The 14783-nt window shown below is 44.4% G+C and overlaps 1 protein-coding gene across 2 annotated transcripts in view; it reads left to right on the forward strand.

Moving 5' to 3' along the window:
* The window catches only part of MYNN (myoneurin), a 32604-nt gene extending 18856 nt beyond the window's left edge, over positions 1 to 13748 (forward strand). Inside the window, exons 1-8 of one of the 2 annotated variants that reach the window (XM_079314642.1) lie at positions 1465 to 1573; positions 2123 to 2416; positions 4223 to 5028; positions 6619 to 6778; positions 7964 to 8142; positions 8312 to 8395; positions 8818 to 8904; positions 10027 to 13748. In XM_079314642.1, coding sequence (XP_079170768.1) covers positions 2151 to 2416; positions 4223 to 5028; positions 6619 to 6778; positions 7964 to 8142; positions 8312 to 8395; positions 8818 to 8904; positions 10027 to 10295 — 1851 coding nt within the window. In that variant the 5' untranslated portion in view covers positions 1465 to 1573; positions 2123 to 2150 and the 3' untranslated portion in view covers positions 10296 to 13748. Of the gene's footprint in view, positions 1 to 1464; positions 1574 to 2122; positions 2417 to 4222; positions 5029 to 6618; positions 6779 to 7963; positions 8143 to 8311; positions 8396 to 8817; positions 8905 to 10026 lie in introns of those variants that run through there. The other variant, XM_079314643.1, reaches the window with a different exon arrangement.
* Positions 13749 to 14783: the final 1035 nt, after the last annotated feature.

The raw sequence follows: 14783 nt of genomic DNA on the forward strand, positions 1-14783 counted from the left end.
GTCAACTCTGGAGGGTGAAAGAGGCTTTCAGGACAATTAAAGCCTTCATTCTGAACCATAGTATCATGGAAGGTGGAAAGCTTTTTCCACATTGCTGGAATTCTTAGTTATCCCTTTCTTAAGCCTGAGGCACTCCTAACATCATTTTTCTTTAATACCTTGTACACGCAGCTCCTCAGCTCCTGTGACTTGTGAAGTGCCACTTTCAGAATCCATAATACACAATCTGTCAGCTCACAGCTGTCCAGGTCAAACTGGAAAAATGCCAGGCAGAAAGCAGCAGCCTTCAGGGGCTGATTGTCACTGCGGGTGACACGGTGGCTGGAGTCTGTCCCACAGCCCGTGCTGTGCAGTGGCAGCACAGCCCGGACTGACAGAGCTGGCACGGCAGCCTGCTCAGGGGAGGGCTCTGCCATTTCTTCCCCACGACATGACAATCCCATGCTTTTCTGGATAAGTACAGGCATCAAACAACATACAGTTCCACCCCAGTCACCATGGCAACACCAGCATCTCTGGCGTCTCACCAATATATTTGGTCAAGGTATATTGGGGATGTCCTAGGTAAAGAACATTGGGAATGTGTACACTGCAATTGTGTGTTTTGTGCTGAAAAAATACTGGGAATGAATTTGACCTGCTCACAATCCAGGCAACTTCAGCTCCTTGGAGAAGGTTATGGGATATATCTTTCCACCAGCTGGAGTCTGGCTCATGTTTCCCTCTGCAAAAAGTGGCAAAACCACATTCCCTTCTGTAGCTCCTCCCAAGATCTGTTATTTCAGTTCCTGGTGCACGAGAAAATCCAGGAGGATTAGTCACTTCCCCATTCTCCAGATCCAGCCCGAGGGCGGCCTGCGGAGCAGACGCTGCGGGTGTCGCAGGCTCCGTGCCCAGCTCCCGGCTCTCCCCTCCGCTGGTTCAGCACGGCCCTGCCCTGCCAGCAGCGCCGAACATTCCCCTTCTCCCTGAAGTTTCTGGTTCCCACTGACGCTGTCACTCCTGGTGTGCTTGGAGAGCGCCTGGCACACGGGGAGAGACCCGCGCTGGGGGTGACCTGCTGCTGCCGCGGGGGGACAGGAGGCACGGGGAGGCTGCGGGCGCCGGGGGCGTTCGGCGGGGACCGCGGGGTGCCGGTCCCGGCTGGGCGCGGGGCTCCGGGCGCGGTGCGGGGCGGAGGGGACAGCAGGGACAGAGACGGGGTAATGAGATATTAGAGCAATGACTGGAAAGCTGTGCACCAGCGGCGTTTCCGTAGTGTAGTGGTTATCACGTTCGCCTAACACGCGAAAGGTCCCCGGTTCGAAACCGGGCGGAAACACCAGCCAGGGTGGCTCTTTTCTTTTTTCCGCGGAACGCAGCTCTTCCCTCTCCTTCTCAATTCCCCTGCCAGAGTTGTTTAATTTAAAGCCGCGGCTCTGCGCGGCCCGGCAGGAATATCAAACCCGTTTTAGTCCCCGATTTGGCGAGCCGCCCCCGGCGCGGAGGCCGGAACTCGCGTCCCGGAAGCGGCGGCGGCGTCACCGGGAATGGCGGCCTGAGCGCAGCGCGCAGCCCTGTCTCCCCTCCGCAGGTGCGCGGGGCCCGCGGCGCTCGGGCCGGGCCGAGCGGGGCCGGGGGGCGCGGGGGGACGCGGCGGGGCCGGGCCGGGCGAGGCGGGGAGGGCGCTGCGGGCTCCGTCCCGTGCGGCGGCGGGGCCGGGCCGGGAGCGCCGCGGGGTTGCGGGTCCGGTGCTCCGTTCGCTGCCGAGGTGCCCAAACCCCGGGCATGGGGCCGCGCCGGCACCGAATGGCGCGGCCCGGGAGCGGCCGCCCCGCGGGCTGAGCGCTGTGACACGGGCCCGCTGTGACACGGTGTGACACGGGCCGGGCTTAGCCGGGCTAATCCCGGGGGGCCGGGAGCGCACGGCCTCTGCCCGCGCCCCCGCGCTGCGCCGCTGGATCCGCCGCTGGATCCGCCGCTGGATCCGCCGCTGGATCCGCCGCTCGGGCAGCAGCCGCCATCCCGCTGTCCCGAGAGACACGGGCAGCTCCCCGCACTCGCTGCTCTGTGCTCCTGAGCTCGGTCAAGGGGTAAAAAAGGTGAAATCCTGCATATAAATTGTTCTTTTTTTCTTTCTCAGATCGGAAGGTGTGTGCAGCATTCTCAAAATGCAGTATTCCCATCACTGTGAGCACCTGCTGGAGAGGCTGAACAAGCAGCGAGAGGCCGGATTCCTCTGCGACTGCACCGTGGTCATCGGGGAATTCCAGTTCAAAGCACACAGGAATGTGCTTGCCTCCTTCAGCGAGTATTTCGGGGCCTTTTACAGAGATGCGTCTGACAACAACGTTGTCTTGGATCAGACTCAAGTGAAAGCTGATGGATTCCAAAAGCTCCTGGAATTTATTTATACAGGAAACTTAAACCTTGACAGGTAACGTGCTATTGAAGGGGAATAGGGAAATAAAGTTTGTGGTAAGGCAGAACTGGATTTTTTGTAATAAGATCTGGAGAAACAAATAGCAGTGGATGTGGTGAATATTAACAACTTGAAGTTCATCTCTTTGTATGCTTTAAAATACCCCCATGACATGTGAGTGCCAAAATAGAGCTATGTTGTCTGATATTTCACTGATTGATAGTTTCAGTCTTCTGCTGTTTCTTTTGAAGAGATTAAACATCCTGCATGATTACCAGGATAGGAAGGGATAATTATGTGTCTGGGGGTGAATTACAGTAGTCCTTTTTTTCAGAAACACACAGGAACCGTGGATGTGGTAGAGACTTAAGTCTGAGGGATGAATGAGGATAGGCATGGTATTAAAAATCACATTGGTTAGAATTTGCATGATCTGTTACTTAAAATTTTATGTTACATTGTCCAAAAGGAGTCACAGAAAAAGTGTTTCCCCTCATTACTCCATTGATTTTGTCCCTGTTGTGTTTCTTCACATACAGTGAGGATGCTTTTTTTCTTTGCAATGCCTTTTTCTCTGTGAAAGATTTATCTCTCATGAGGGAGGTGTGGCTGCTTACAAGTACCAAGTCCAGGATTTTTACTTCTTTCTCAATGTCTGATGTCAAATGCAGGTTTAAAAACTGTTTTTTTTCTACTGAAGTATGAAATGTCATACTCAATAATTTAAGTACACAGATGCAGGATGTGTTTTTTTAATTAGTTACAGGCATTTACAGCAGCAGAGCTGAAGTTAGTGACTGGTGCTTTACCAATTACATATGAGCAGAGCTGTGCAGAGTTCTTGTCCAACTGGGACTGCAGCAGGAGAGTTTCTGGATTTTCTGAGCAGGTGGATCTCTGAAGGAGGAGGAAGGTGAAAGTACCATTCTTGCCCAGAGAGAACTATTTGGCAGTAGGTGACACCTGTCATGTTGCCCTGTGACCCTTCAGGGGATGATGCAACTGCCTGCAAAGTCTGTTGTCCTCAGTGGTGGTGGATGGTGGCACCAGGAGGATACTTTGAACCCAGCACTCACATAGTACAAGATATTGAAACATTTGTACTCATATGGAGAGTAATTGTGGCAAGTTGTTTATTGTTAGAATAAGGTTGTTTACCATGAATATCTCTCTAAAGTGATGTAAATCCATAAATGCACTCGTGGTACATGTTGCCACCTTTTCCAGATAATTTTTTTCTAAACCATCAAGACATGCATGGTAGAAACTGAAAAATAGAGTGTAGTGGTTTAAATGAGGACTCCTTGGTGTTGCTGATTTCTGTGTACAGCTGATACAGAATTAAGACTGTTTGCAAATCGTTTTATAAAACAAGATTAATACCTGCCACAGAAGTGCTGAGGTGAATGCACTGCTAGTGAATTACTTAACAATTTGGCCAGAAGGCTTATGAAATTGTATTTTATGTATGTTATTTTCCAGTGTTTTATCCCTTTATGCTGTTATTTCTGAGCTGTTTGGACCAACAAGCCCATGTCTGGCCTCATCACCTTACAAGTTGACTTTTAACTTAAAATTTTACAAGAGGCATGTAACTAAAATAAAATCCCCAGTTTGAGGGTCTGCAGACTCCACCAGGCACAAACCTGCAGTTCAGGAATAATTGAGATTTTAGAGCCTAAATGTTGCTGTGTGTTCCCAAAGTTACATTTTCTGACAGTATAACTCTTCTGCAGCCCTGTGTCCGTTTATGATACAATTGGTACAGAACTAATGTTTGCTTTGTCCAGGATGTTTCACCCCGGTCTTGTTTCCTTGCAGCTGGAATGTTAAAGAGATTCACCAGGCTGCTGACTATCTCAAAGTAGAAGAAGTGGTCACTAAATGCAAGATCAAGATGGAGGACTTTGCTTTTATTGCTAATCCCTCTTCCACAGAGACTTCCAGTATCACTGGGAATGTTGAAATGAACCAGCAGACCTGCCTCCTGACTCTCCGAGATTACAGTAACCGGGAGGAGAAGGAAGATGCTGCTGCTGCAGAGCTGGTTCAACCCCAGGCAAAGCAAGCAGCTCTAGAAAAGAAATCTCCTCAACCCAAAAAGCGAAAGAAGAATTTCAGCCCTCCCAAAAGCACAGAGAATAAATCCCTACAATATCAGAACGAGGTGGCTGAGAATACATCCTTTGAGATGTTTTTAGATGCAAATAAGCTGGCCACACACCTAACAGAGCAGGCTGCCCAGGGCAGTGATAACTCGGAGCTGCAGCTGGCAGCCGTGGTGGAGAGCGAAACGCTGGCAGCACAGGATATCCTGGCCCAGACCATGGCAGCCAAACAGAAACGGGGAAAGCCTCAGCAGAGCTGTGCCCTGAAGGAGCACTGCATGTCCAACATAGCCAGTGACAAGGGCACTTACCAGCTGGAGAGCTCGGGGGAGGAGCTGGACCAGAAGTTCTCCAAAGCCAAGCCAGTGTGCAACACGTGTGGGAAGGTGTTCTCCGAAGCGAGCAGCCTCCGTCGGCACATGAGGATTCACAAAGGGGTGAAGCCCTACGTGTGCCAGCTCTGTGGGAAGGCCTTCACCCAGTGCAATCAGTTGAAAACACATGTAAGAACTCACACAGGTAAGCCACTGGCCTTGTCTCATGGGCTGTGCAGGCCTGGGGTCACACACAGCCTGGGAGTGCAGGACTAGAAAGGTTCTGACTTCTTCCTCTTGAAATTTTGTCTGCTGTCACTGTGCATGCAGGGGTAGACCCAGTATCTTGATGACATGAAATTTTTCAGCATTTTTCAGTAAGAAATCATAGTTGCAATAGCTAGAGAGGACTTTATTAGCCTGAACATCTTGATTTCTGGAAATACTTAGGACAGCTGGCTGTCCTTTAGCTCTGTAGAGTGGTGGAGTGGCCAAAAACTACTGTCAGTAGAGCATGAAAAGTGAGCTGTACTTGATACAGGAATTTCTGTTGCTTTTTTTTAAACTTCAAAGCACAATATACGTTTGACAACACGAGTGGGGAAAAAATTCAATATTATAACTTGTCCCATAGGGTTTTCAACAAAGGTAGGAGGTTGGCCATTTGGGATTTTATTTCATAGATGTGCAGCTGAAATGGGTGATGATGTTATGATCTCTGCATTCAGTAACATTACCAGGAGCTTGTGTCATATCAAACATCCAAGAGAAATCACTGAGGAGCACTTAAACATTTTAATCCAGGATGTCTGCCTTAAAAGGTGATGAACAATGAGTTGCTGGAGCCTGGGAAGATGCAGGGCAGAAGTCCTGTGTTTGTCTTTCCATATGTTCTGTATGTTGGAAAGCTCTGAGCACAAGTCACAGTTTTTCCAGGAAGCTGTGAAAATGCAGGAGATGTTGAGGAACAGCTGCAGGAGAACACTTTGCTCTTCCTGTGACCTAGGGAGAGTTTCAAATTCTGTCAGCCAGGGTCTAAACAAAGATTGACACACGAGGTGGAGCTTGGTTGCAGAATTCAGGGACAGCGCTGGTAGGAACACCAGCTGTACTTTGTACTTCTGAGGATATTGTCCTGGGAATTTTTGCAAGAGTGGGGAGAGAATTCCATGGTGTTGGTTGCTCAGTGGCATGCTAGATGTCTAATACTCTTATTTTAGTTTTTATGTACACTGTTTACTCATGAGGTTTGATTGTGCACTGTCACAGAGTGGCAGAGAAAGGCGTTTTTATACTTTAGGTCGGCAGGGTTGCACAAGCCCTTACAGGAGACAGTTCACCACTAAGAGGTCATGAATAGTCAGAGAAATACCTGTAACATTCTGCAGCAGACACTAATGAGGAATTAGGGAGCACTAGGCTGTATGTGGAAAACCTGTTGCTGTTGAAACAAGCAAGAAAAAGCAGATTTATTCATTTTAAATATGCAGAATGGTGAACACACATAACAAAGAGTCTGAAACTGAAGTGGAAGCATTCTTAAAATAATGTGGAGAAGCTGGCACTATTAAAAACATCATTACTTTTTTTTTTTTTTTCAAACATAATGTGTTAAAAAATAGTCCTGTTATCCTCTGTGTTCTAGCAAATTCCACTTCAGTGGACTGATTACAGGATTTTCCAAGATGTTATTTGTAAGAAGCATTAGAACAGACACCTGAGCTTTGGTCAGGTCATGGATTGCAAAGCTTTCTTATGTAAATACAGAGAGCACGAGGGTGTTTTTTTTCTCCAGGGGAGAAGCCATACAAGTGTGAACTGTGTGACAAAGGCTTTGCCCAGAAGTGCCAGCTGGTGTTCCACAGCCGGATGCACCATGGAGAGGAGAAGCCTTACAAATGTGATGTCTGCAACCTGCAGTTTGCAACCTCAAGCAACCTGAAGATCCATGCCAGGTAGGCACAAGTGAGACCCTGCAAATGCTTATCCTTGTGTTTATTTAAGCAGAAATATTTACTCGAGTGTAAGAGTTGCATATGAACCTGATTTCTACTCCTTTTCTCGTGGGACTTCTCTCCCAATGCCTAACAGAATAATTGCATGGTTGTACTTGCTCATTAAGGAGGAGTTTTGTGCTGGAGCAATGTACAGCCTCAGTCTGGGATCCTTGTTTTAAACTTCTTGTAGCAGAGAGGAGAGAGTTCTGTGGTGGGAAGTGAGAAAATTTCTCACTGCTGTCTACGTGAGACTTTTGGCAGTTTTGTCAGGAGAAGGAATGATAATCTTGTGTTAGGAATCATCATCTTGTATTTCAGTACCCTAAAGTGCAAAGCACTGAGTTCCCATGGTGGATGTCACATGGGCAGGGCCTGTGGTTCAGTTCAGCTGCTGTGGAAATCACAGATGTGCTGATCCCAGGGTGACCAGGCGTGAGCTGGCCTCACACCAAACCCAGTTGTTGCCTGTTTGCTGCAGCCCAGAGCAGTAGCAGGAGGAGCAGGGCACAGGGTCCTTCCTGTGGGAGCCCAGGGTGTACCCCTGACCTCCTTGGGGATCTCAAAACCCCCCTGGTGAGGGTCTCAAAGACCCTGAGTGAGACCCTGGTGTCTCAGGCACTGAATTCTAACCCCTGGGGGAAATTACCAACACAGAGGGAATGGAAACAAGCCACCAAAATTAGTAAATTAGATTGTTAGAACATAGATAAATAGACTTTTGGGAATGTTTGTGATAAGGGACACATGGCCAAGATAGAGAATTTGGGAGTGTGGATACCTCTTCCTCCTTCTTCTCCCTGTCATCCATGCTGGGTGACATCCTGGCACTTTTAAATTGGATGGGGTCAGAGCTGGACCATTTAACAAGATTGTATTGTATTGGAAAATTGTTATAAACATATAGCACATAATTTAGGCTATATAGAATAAGCCCTGCCTTCACCAGGCAGATTCCACCCTGGATACCAGGCAGAGCAGTCCGCTGTTAGCCAGGCAAAAGATAAGAAACAATAAACAATCCTTGAAACCTCTGCAAACCTCCTGCAATCTCTCATGGGCCGCTTGGGGTAAAAAGCCGTGTTGAAAGCAGCGCACGGTGATGTGTGGTCTGAGGAGGCGGGGACTCGGTGCGGTGTGTTGCAGGAAGCACAGCGGGGAGAAGCCGTACGTGTGCGACCGCTGCGGGCAGCGCTTCGCGCAGGCCAGCACGCTGACCTACCACGTGCGGCGCCACACCGGCGAGAAGCCCTACGTGTGCGACAGCTGCGGGAAAGCCTTCGCCGTGTCCAGCTCGCTCATCACACACTCCCGCAAGCACACAGGTGAGGGCAGCAGCCTGCAAAGCCACGCTGGGAGGCGTCATCCAGCTCCCTCCTCTCTTTCTGGAGCACTTTCTCCCATTGGATATTATCTCTGTTTTCGTTTGGATTTGTTCTTAATGTGTATTCTGGTTTATGTATTGAAATAACAACGTGCTTGTGTTTCCTCTAGGAGAGAAGCCATATATCTGTGGCATTTGTGAAAAGAGTTTTATTTCCTCCGGAGAGCTCAATAAACATTTTCGGTCCCATACAGGTCGGTTTTTAGACAAGTTGCTTCCTGCACCGTAAATTATAATCTACTTTTAGCCTTTTGCCTTTAAAATGCACTGTATTGTTCTGAACTTGAAAGCAGAACAGTTCCTTAATATATGTATCTTTTGGTTAACATAATGTAAAGAAAATACTCATTAATTTTTTTCATTGCCTTCAGAGTAGTATCTGTGCCACAGCGTAGGTGTTGATGTATCATCGAGGCTTTCCATAGAATGTTTGGGTCCTCTTGCTTTGTTTTAAACTATTATTCTGCAAACAATTTTATTCTAATAGAGACACAGACAATATAAGAGTTACAAAGTTGTGTTTCAAAACAGAGCATTGAAATCTGTTATCCTGTGTCTCTAACTATATTTTTTTCAACATTAAGATTGTTCTCACTGCCAAATCAATTTTTTTCAGGTGAAAGACCATTTATCTGTGAAATGTGTGGAAATTCCTACACAGATATAAAAAATCTTAAGAAGCACAAAACGAAAGTTCACACAGGTGAGTTCATTGTGCAAAGAAAGGTTAAGAAACCACATCAGCTCTTTTGCCTTCCATGCTGAATAAATGTTTTTGCTTATGCAAGTCTAAAATTAAAAAAACAAAGGAATTTTGCATACTAGTTGTTTTTAGGACCAAAATCGTCTTGTATCCAGCCTTGTTCAACACTCCTTGTCCCCTGTCCATCCTTGTGTAGTGACCATAAATCCCTTGCCCCTGTCATATGGAGGATAAATGGTGTCTGTGTACATCTGGACTGGGAGGGAGAGGGTGAGAAAATGAGCCATATGCAGAGACAGGGTGGAATTTCAGAGGGCCCCAGTGCAGCAGGCAGCCAGTGGTGAGGGCAGGGCAGCACTGAGTGTGGAGGGGTGAGCTGGGAGAGCTGCCAAGGCAGGTCAGCTCTCCTGGAGAGACAGCAGGCAGCCAGGAGTGCCTCAGCACTGAAATAACAGACTTGGGAGCATGCTCTGGTACAGGAAGGGTCAGATATCCCATGTGGCTTAGTCAGAGAGCCATCCAAGAGCAGTGGCTGGCTGCATTCCAGCAGGAAGGCAGCAAGGAACCCATAAACAGGGTTTCAATTAAAAATAGAAAGTAATTTTTCAAGTGATTGGTTAAAATCTGTAATGTGTCAGGCTGGAATGGAGTTAAGAAATGGAGTTAAGGAGTTAAGAAACTTCCTAAGAAGTTTACAAACAAATGATACTTTGTACACTGCTGTTTCAGTTAAACCAGCATGCTTGGATGTGGCTCTGGTTCTGTGGTGGAAAACCTCAAGGAAACTTTCGTGATGATATTTTTTCCAAAGATCCTTTGTTCGCTGTGATGTTAAGGGTTTGTTATCTTCTTTGGCATGCCAAGTAGAGATCAGGTTGGAATGCATCATTCTTGTCACACCACAAGCAGCAGCAGATGTGATTCCCTGTGCTTACACTGTACTTACAGCTGGCCTGGCTTTGCAGCACATGGAAGCACCAATATCCCAGCTGCCCAGGCAGCCTGTGACACACCAGCTGTTGGCTCTGACACTCATTGGAAAGGGAATTTACAGAATCTGTGCATGAGCTTTTGAACATTTCTTTCTTTCCTTTTTTTGTTTTGTTTTGTTTGTTTTAACAGGACCTGAAACTTCCCCTGATTCTACTGCACTTGATAATTCTTTCAATGAACAAGAATCCATTCAGAGTCAGAAAAGTCCTTTATCAGAGACCATAGATGTGAAGCCCTCTGAGATGTCTTTAGCACTTCCTCTCCCCATTGGGACTGAAGACCATCAGATGCTGCTCCCTGTGACAGGAAGCCAGTCCCCTTCATCAGAAACATTACTGAGATCTGCTGTGACTGGATATTCAGAACCTCAGTTTATTTTCCTGCAGCAGTTGTACTGACAGAGCAGTGCAGAGCCATCCAGGTAGTTTCATAGTGAACTTGGGAATGTTTGGTAAGATGAACACAATCAAACAACCAGTCATGCTGTCTTAATTGGATGTGTTCTTTGTTTTCCTCTGTGTAAAGACACTTGTAAGGCATTTCCATTGTGCAGTGCTGAATTGTGCTAATCTACAATCAGATTTCTCTTTGTGATTAACACCAATTTCCAGGAGTTGATTCTGGCAACATCTGCCTTAAGAATTCTCTGTTACATATGTTAATGTACTTTAGAGTTCTCTTCCCATGTTCCTGCTGATTTGATGTATCACAGTGTCATTTGAGAACAGATATTTTAAGCCATATTTGATAGTTTAGGAAGCTTGACCCATAGGTGTAGGGAAAAATCATAATTTGGATGTATTAGTAAGCCTGCACTCCAAGGTGCTAGAATGGTCCACAATGAAGGCAGGTCAGTGCTCTGCTGAGGTGCTTGCACAGATTTGCTGCTGGCTGCCAGAAGTGCCATCTTCAGGTGGAGCCTGACCAGAGGGAAAAGTCTGGGTGTATTTTCCTGACAAGGAAATTATTAAAGGAGGGTTAATTTTTGTCTGAAGTGTGGCAAGTGGGAGGGTCCTAATGGCATGAATACTCCTGGATCTTCTTTCCAACAAATTGCCTTTGTTTGTTTGTTTGTTTGAAGTGAATCCAGCATTGTTGTATCTTGTCCCAGATTTATTTTTCACATCCCACACCATGGGTTTGGCACAAATAGCAACAAAAGAAGAGCTGGGACATGCATATTGTAGATGAGGCAAAAAGATGCAGTGAGTTAATTAGTGAGGAATGAATCAGAGCTTCATAATCCTTTTTTTTTTTTTTTTTTTTTTTTGCTATAGTGCTGTTTCTTGTGCTAGGTAGGAGGTACAAAAGAGGAAATAAATCCCACCCTTCACTGTGAAAATAGTGAGTGAACACTACATGAGGAGGCATTAAAGAATAATACAACAGAGCAGATTGATGCTCTTCCTGGCAAAGTTTTTTAGAGTTTGACTGATTTGTTTTAATTAAAGTTTTTTGTATTGCTTTACCTCTCATGTCACTTGTCCACAGTAACTGCACAAAACTGGTACTTAGCAAGGCCCAGGTAAAGACAGGCTTTATTATTAGCAACAGAGATATTTAAAAAGCAACATTTTAATGTCTTAAGAGGTAAGATCATAAAAGACTAGGTGACCATAGAAGTACCTTTCTACTCCACTTGGCCAGTTGGTGCCATTAACAACTGTAAGCATTATTTATGTAATCATCAAACAGTAATGAAACAGTCATGATACTGTCCCAACAATTCATTTAAAGCTGTCCTTTGTTGGTTATTTACTTGGTGCTAGCATTTCTTTCCACTGATGCCTTGTGTCCAGACGCTGATAAATAGAAGAGCATAGAAGATACCTCTTAACTGATTCCATTCTACATGGAGTAATAATTAATCTGCACCTTAATTAAACAGACTTGTGAAAAATTTCTTGAAGGATTTCTTTTAAAGAGTCTGAAAATGGTCCCTTGATTCCTGAGTGTGGCTAATTTTTTCTTTCTCTTCCTATGTTTGCATTTGTAAAGTAATAGACCTTTTGCTGCTTTGTGTTGATTATTTTAGTATGGGGTATGTTTGTAACCTGCTGCTTGGTCACATTTTCTGCTTTAAAATGTGGTAGATTTGCTGCTGAAGCCTGCCATGGCCAGCAGTAGTACTGCCATGTTCAACAGGAACATCCCTACTGCAGGAATCTCTCACACTGTCCTCACTGGAGCTAATTATTGCAGGGCCTTTAATTTCTCTGCTTGTCTGTCCCACAACACTTATGAACAGCTGATGTTCATAATGCTGGCAAAAGACAATGGATAAGGTCCTCTGGTATTTTATTTTTGGCATTTCCCTTTGTCTCCCCTCTTGTCCTTTCCAGCTTCTGTTGTTGGTGTAGTCCCTGAGGGATTCCTCAGCCTTGCTATTTAAGACTGAAGAACCACAAAATTGGGATCTTGACTCTGTGTAGCTTGTACTGAGCTTTCCTCTCTGAAAGTAAAGCAGAAATCTTGGGATAGACATAGAATTAGTCATGAATACTGAGAAAGAAAACACCATACAGCTGATAACTTACATATTGAAACAGCTTTGGAGAACAAACTAATGATATGCTGCTGATACCTGAGAAGAAGCAGCTCAGGATAAACATATCCAGGATAAATGACCAGGAGAGAGAATAGCTCTGGAAAGAAACCTAAACAATAACTACATTCCTACATAGAAAATGCATTCCATAACAGTGTTTGTTTGGACTGGTTTTATATTTCTAAAATTATAGCTTATTACTGTATTCTTAGATTTCAGACTTTTTTAAAAAATACAGTGCTTAGATTTATACAGGATTTGTTTAGATACTTATAACAGTAACAGTTGCTTTATTAGTCATTTAGTTTTCTTTATAGACAAGAAGATATTCATTATTTTTTACAAGACAACAATTTTAACCTTTCTTAATAGAATACACAGCTTATAGTTTTGTCTTGGAGCAATAATTTAGTACCTGCACTCTTGAGTCCCCATCTGAGAATCTTGATTTTTATTCTCATCTTTCGTGAAGATATCTCAATTGTTGAGGTATGATCTCTACCAACTGTATTCATTTACTAGAATATAGATTTTAAATAAATAAAAATATATAAATATATATATATATTTGTAGGTGTGTTCAGGCTGTAGGTCTGGACTGTACCTTTTGCCAATAGATGCATGGAAATCTGCTGCACATGTAAGTCCTAGGCTTAAGGGTTCTGGGTTAATTTTGAAGTGCAAGGCTTATAACAGTATTGGTAATTTCTGTAAGGGATTAATATGGGAAAGCATGGAATCTTTTTAGGCATGTGTCCTTGCAAAAGAAAAGAAAGAATTTCAGTAATTTTATTAAGAGTAATACAAAGAATATGACATGTTTTGTCATGCTGCAGTTTCAGTCAATTTTGCACAGAAGTTGGTGCAAGTTTTGCCTGAATAGTTTATCTGCATCTCTGAATTGACTGTTTGGAAGTACTTAGGTGAGAATAGCTCATTGTATCACATTTACTTCTAAATTAGTGCCTCTAAGTGGGCATAAAGTACATGACAACCTTTCTGAAATCATGTGCTACAAAATAATTTTCAAGTACAGGCAAGTCCCACATGAAGGATTTCAGGGTTGTGATCCCAGAGAGGCTCAATAAGCCTTGCAGAACTAAGTTCAGATAAGGACTAATGATTTTTTTTTTGTTAAATTATTTTTAAAGTATCTGCCATGTATATACAATTTTTCCTCTGTTATTTGTATATACCTCAACTCTCAATTTTATAATCCCCTGGGAAGGGAGGGAGTTGTACATATTTAGCCTGAAGTGTTTTATGTTAGACTTTAATAAACTTGTTTTATAATTTTCCCTCACCTTGTGTCTCCTATTTATAATTGCAAGGGGTAGCAACAAAAGCAGGAGGGAACCAGTCAGACCCACCTCTGTCCCCACATGGGGGTCCCTGGAGCACACAGTAGGATTTGGGGGACCTCTGCTGCACCCCTGCTCTGCTGGATCAGTCACTTACCTTCATTTGCCTCCCCTCTAAAACTGGGGGGAATTGCCTTTCAGTAGGGTACTGTGAGGTCTAAAGGCTGAAGAAATGGTTTTCAGAGCATGCTTGCTTTAGCTTCTGAATAATTCAGAAGAACATGGCAAAAAAAAAAAAAATTAACCAATGTTAATTCTCTCATTCCAAAGAACACAAGATATATCTTCTAAGAATTTCAAGGTCAGAGGAAGGAAGTCTCTGGCACAGGCCTCTTTAAGCAATACAGGGTTTTGCACAAATAAGTGTTTTAGTTTGGAGGAAGCTGTTTATAGAGAATTTGGTAGGAGCTACTCTGCAGCCCTTTCTTACAAAGGAGTATCAAAGAAAGCAGTAACACATGGGCTGTTTTTATGGATGTTGTCAGTAATGAAGAGGGCTTTATGGGCTCAACAAGTTGCTGTTGAACAAGGGTTCAGATAGACTGCAAATACTTCAAACACATACACCAGCACTTTCAAAAGCTCTTTTACCTGATATATTTTGACTGTGATATTGTTGCCATCTTATCACATCACTAAAGACAAAATACTGCTGTTGGTAGAGTTGGGTACCTGTTACCACCTCAGATTTACAAATGTTACTTGTATAAGTAAACTAAGACTTAATTTGAGCATTGAAATTAGACTGAACTTCATATACCTGATAAGGAAAAGAAAGGTACATGGAAAAAATACCTGTCTGAGTCTTGTACTAGTTTAGCAAGGAATTCTGTCACCAGTGTGTCAGTACTGACACTATCAGAGTGTCAATGGCAACAATCCAGAGCAGCAGCACTCAGAAAAGTACCAACACATGCTTATCCAATGATTTCAAAATTTAGGAATGCTCATAGTGTGCAGATTCTTCTTAAACCACC

Source organism: Erithacus rubecula (assembly GCF_903797595.1).
Source record: "Erithacus rubecula genome assembly, chromosome: 11".
Taxonomy (NCBI): Eukaryota; Metazoa; Chordata; class Aves; order Passeriformes; family Muscicapidae; genus Erithacus; species Erithacus rubecula.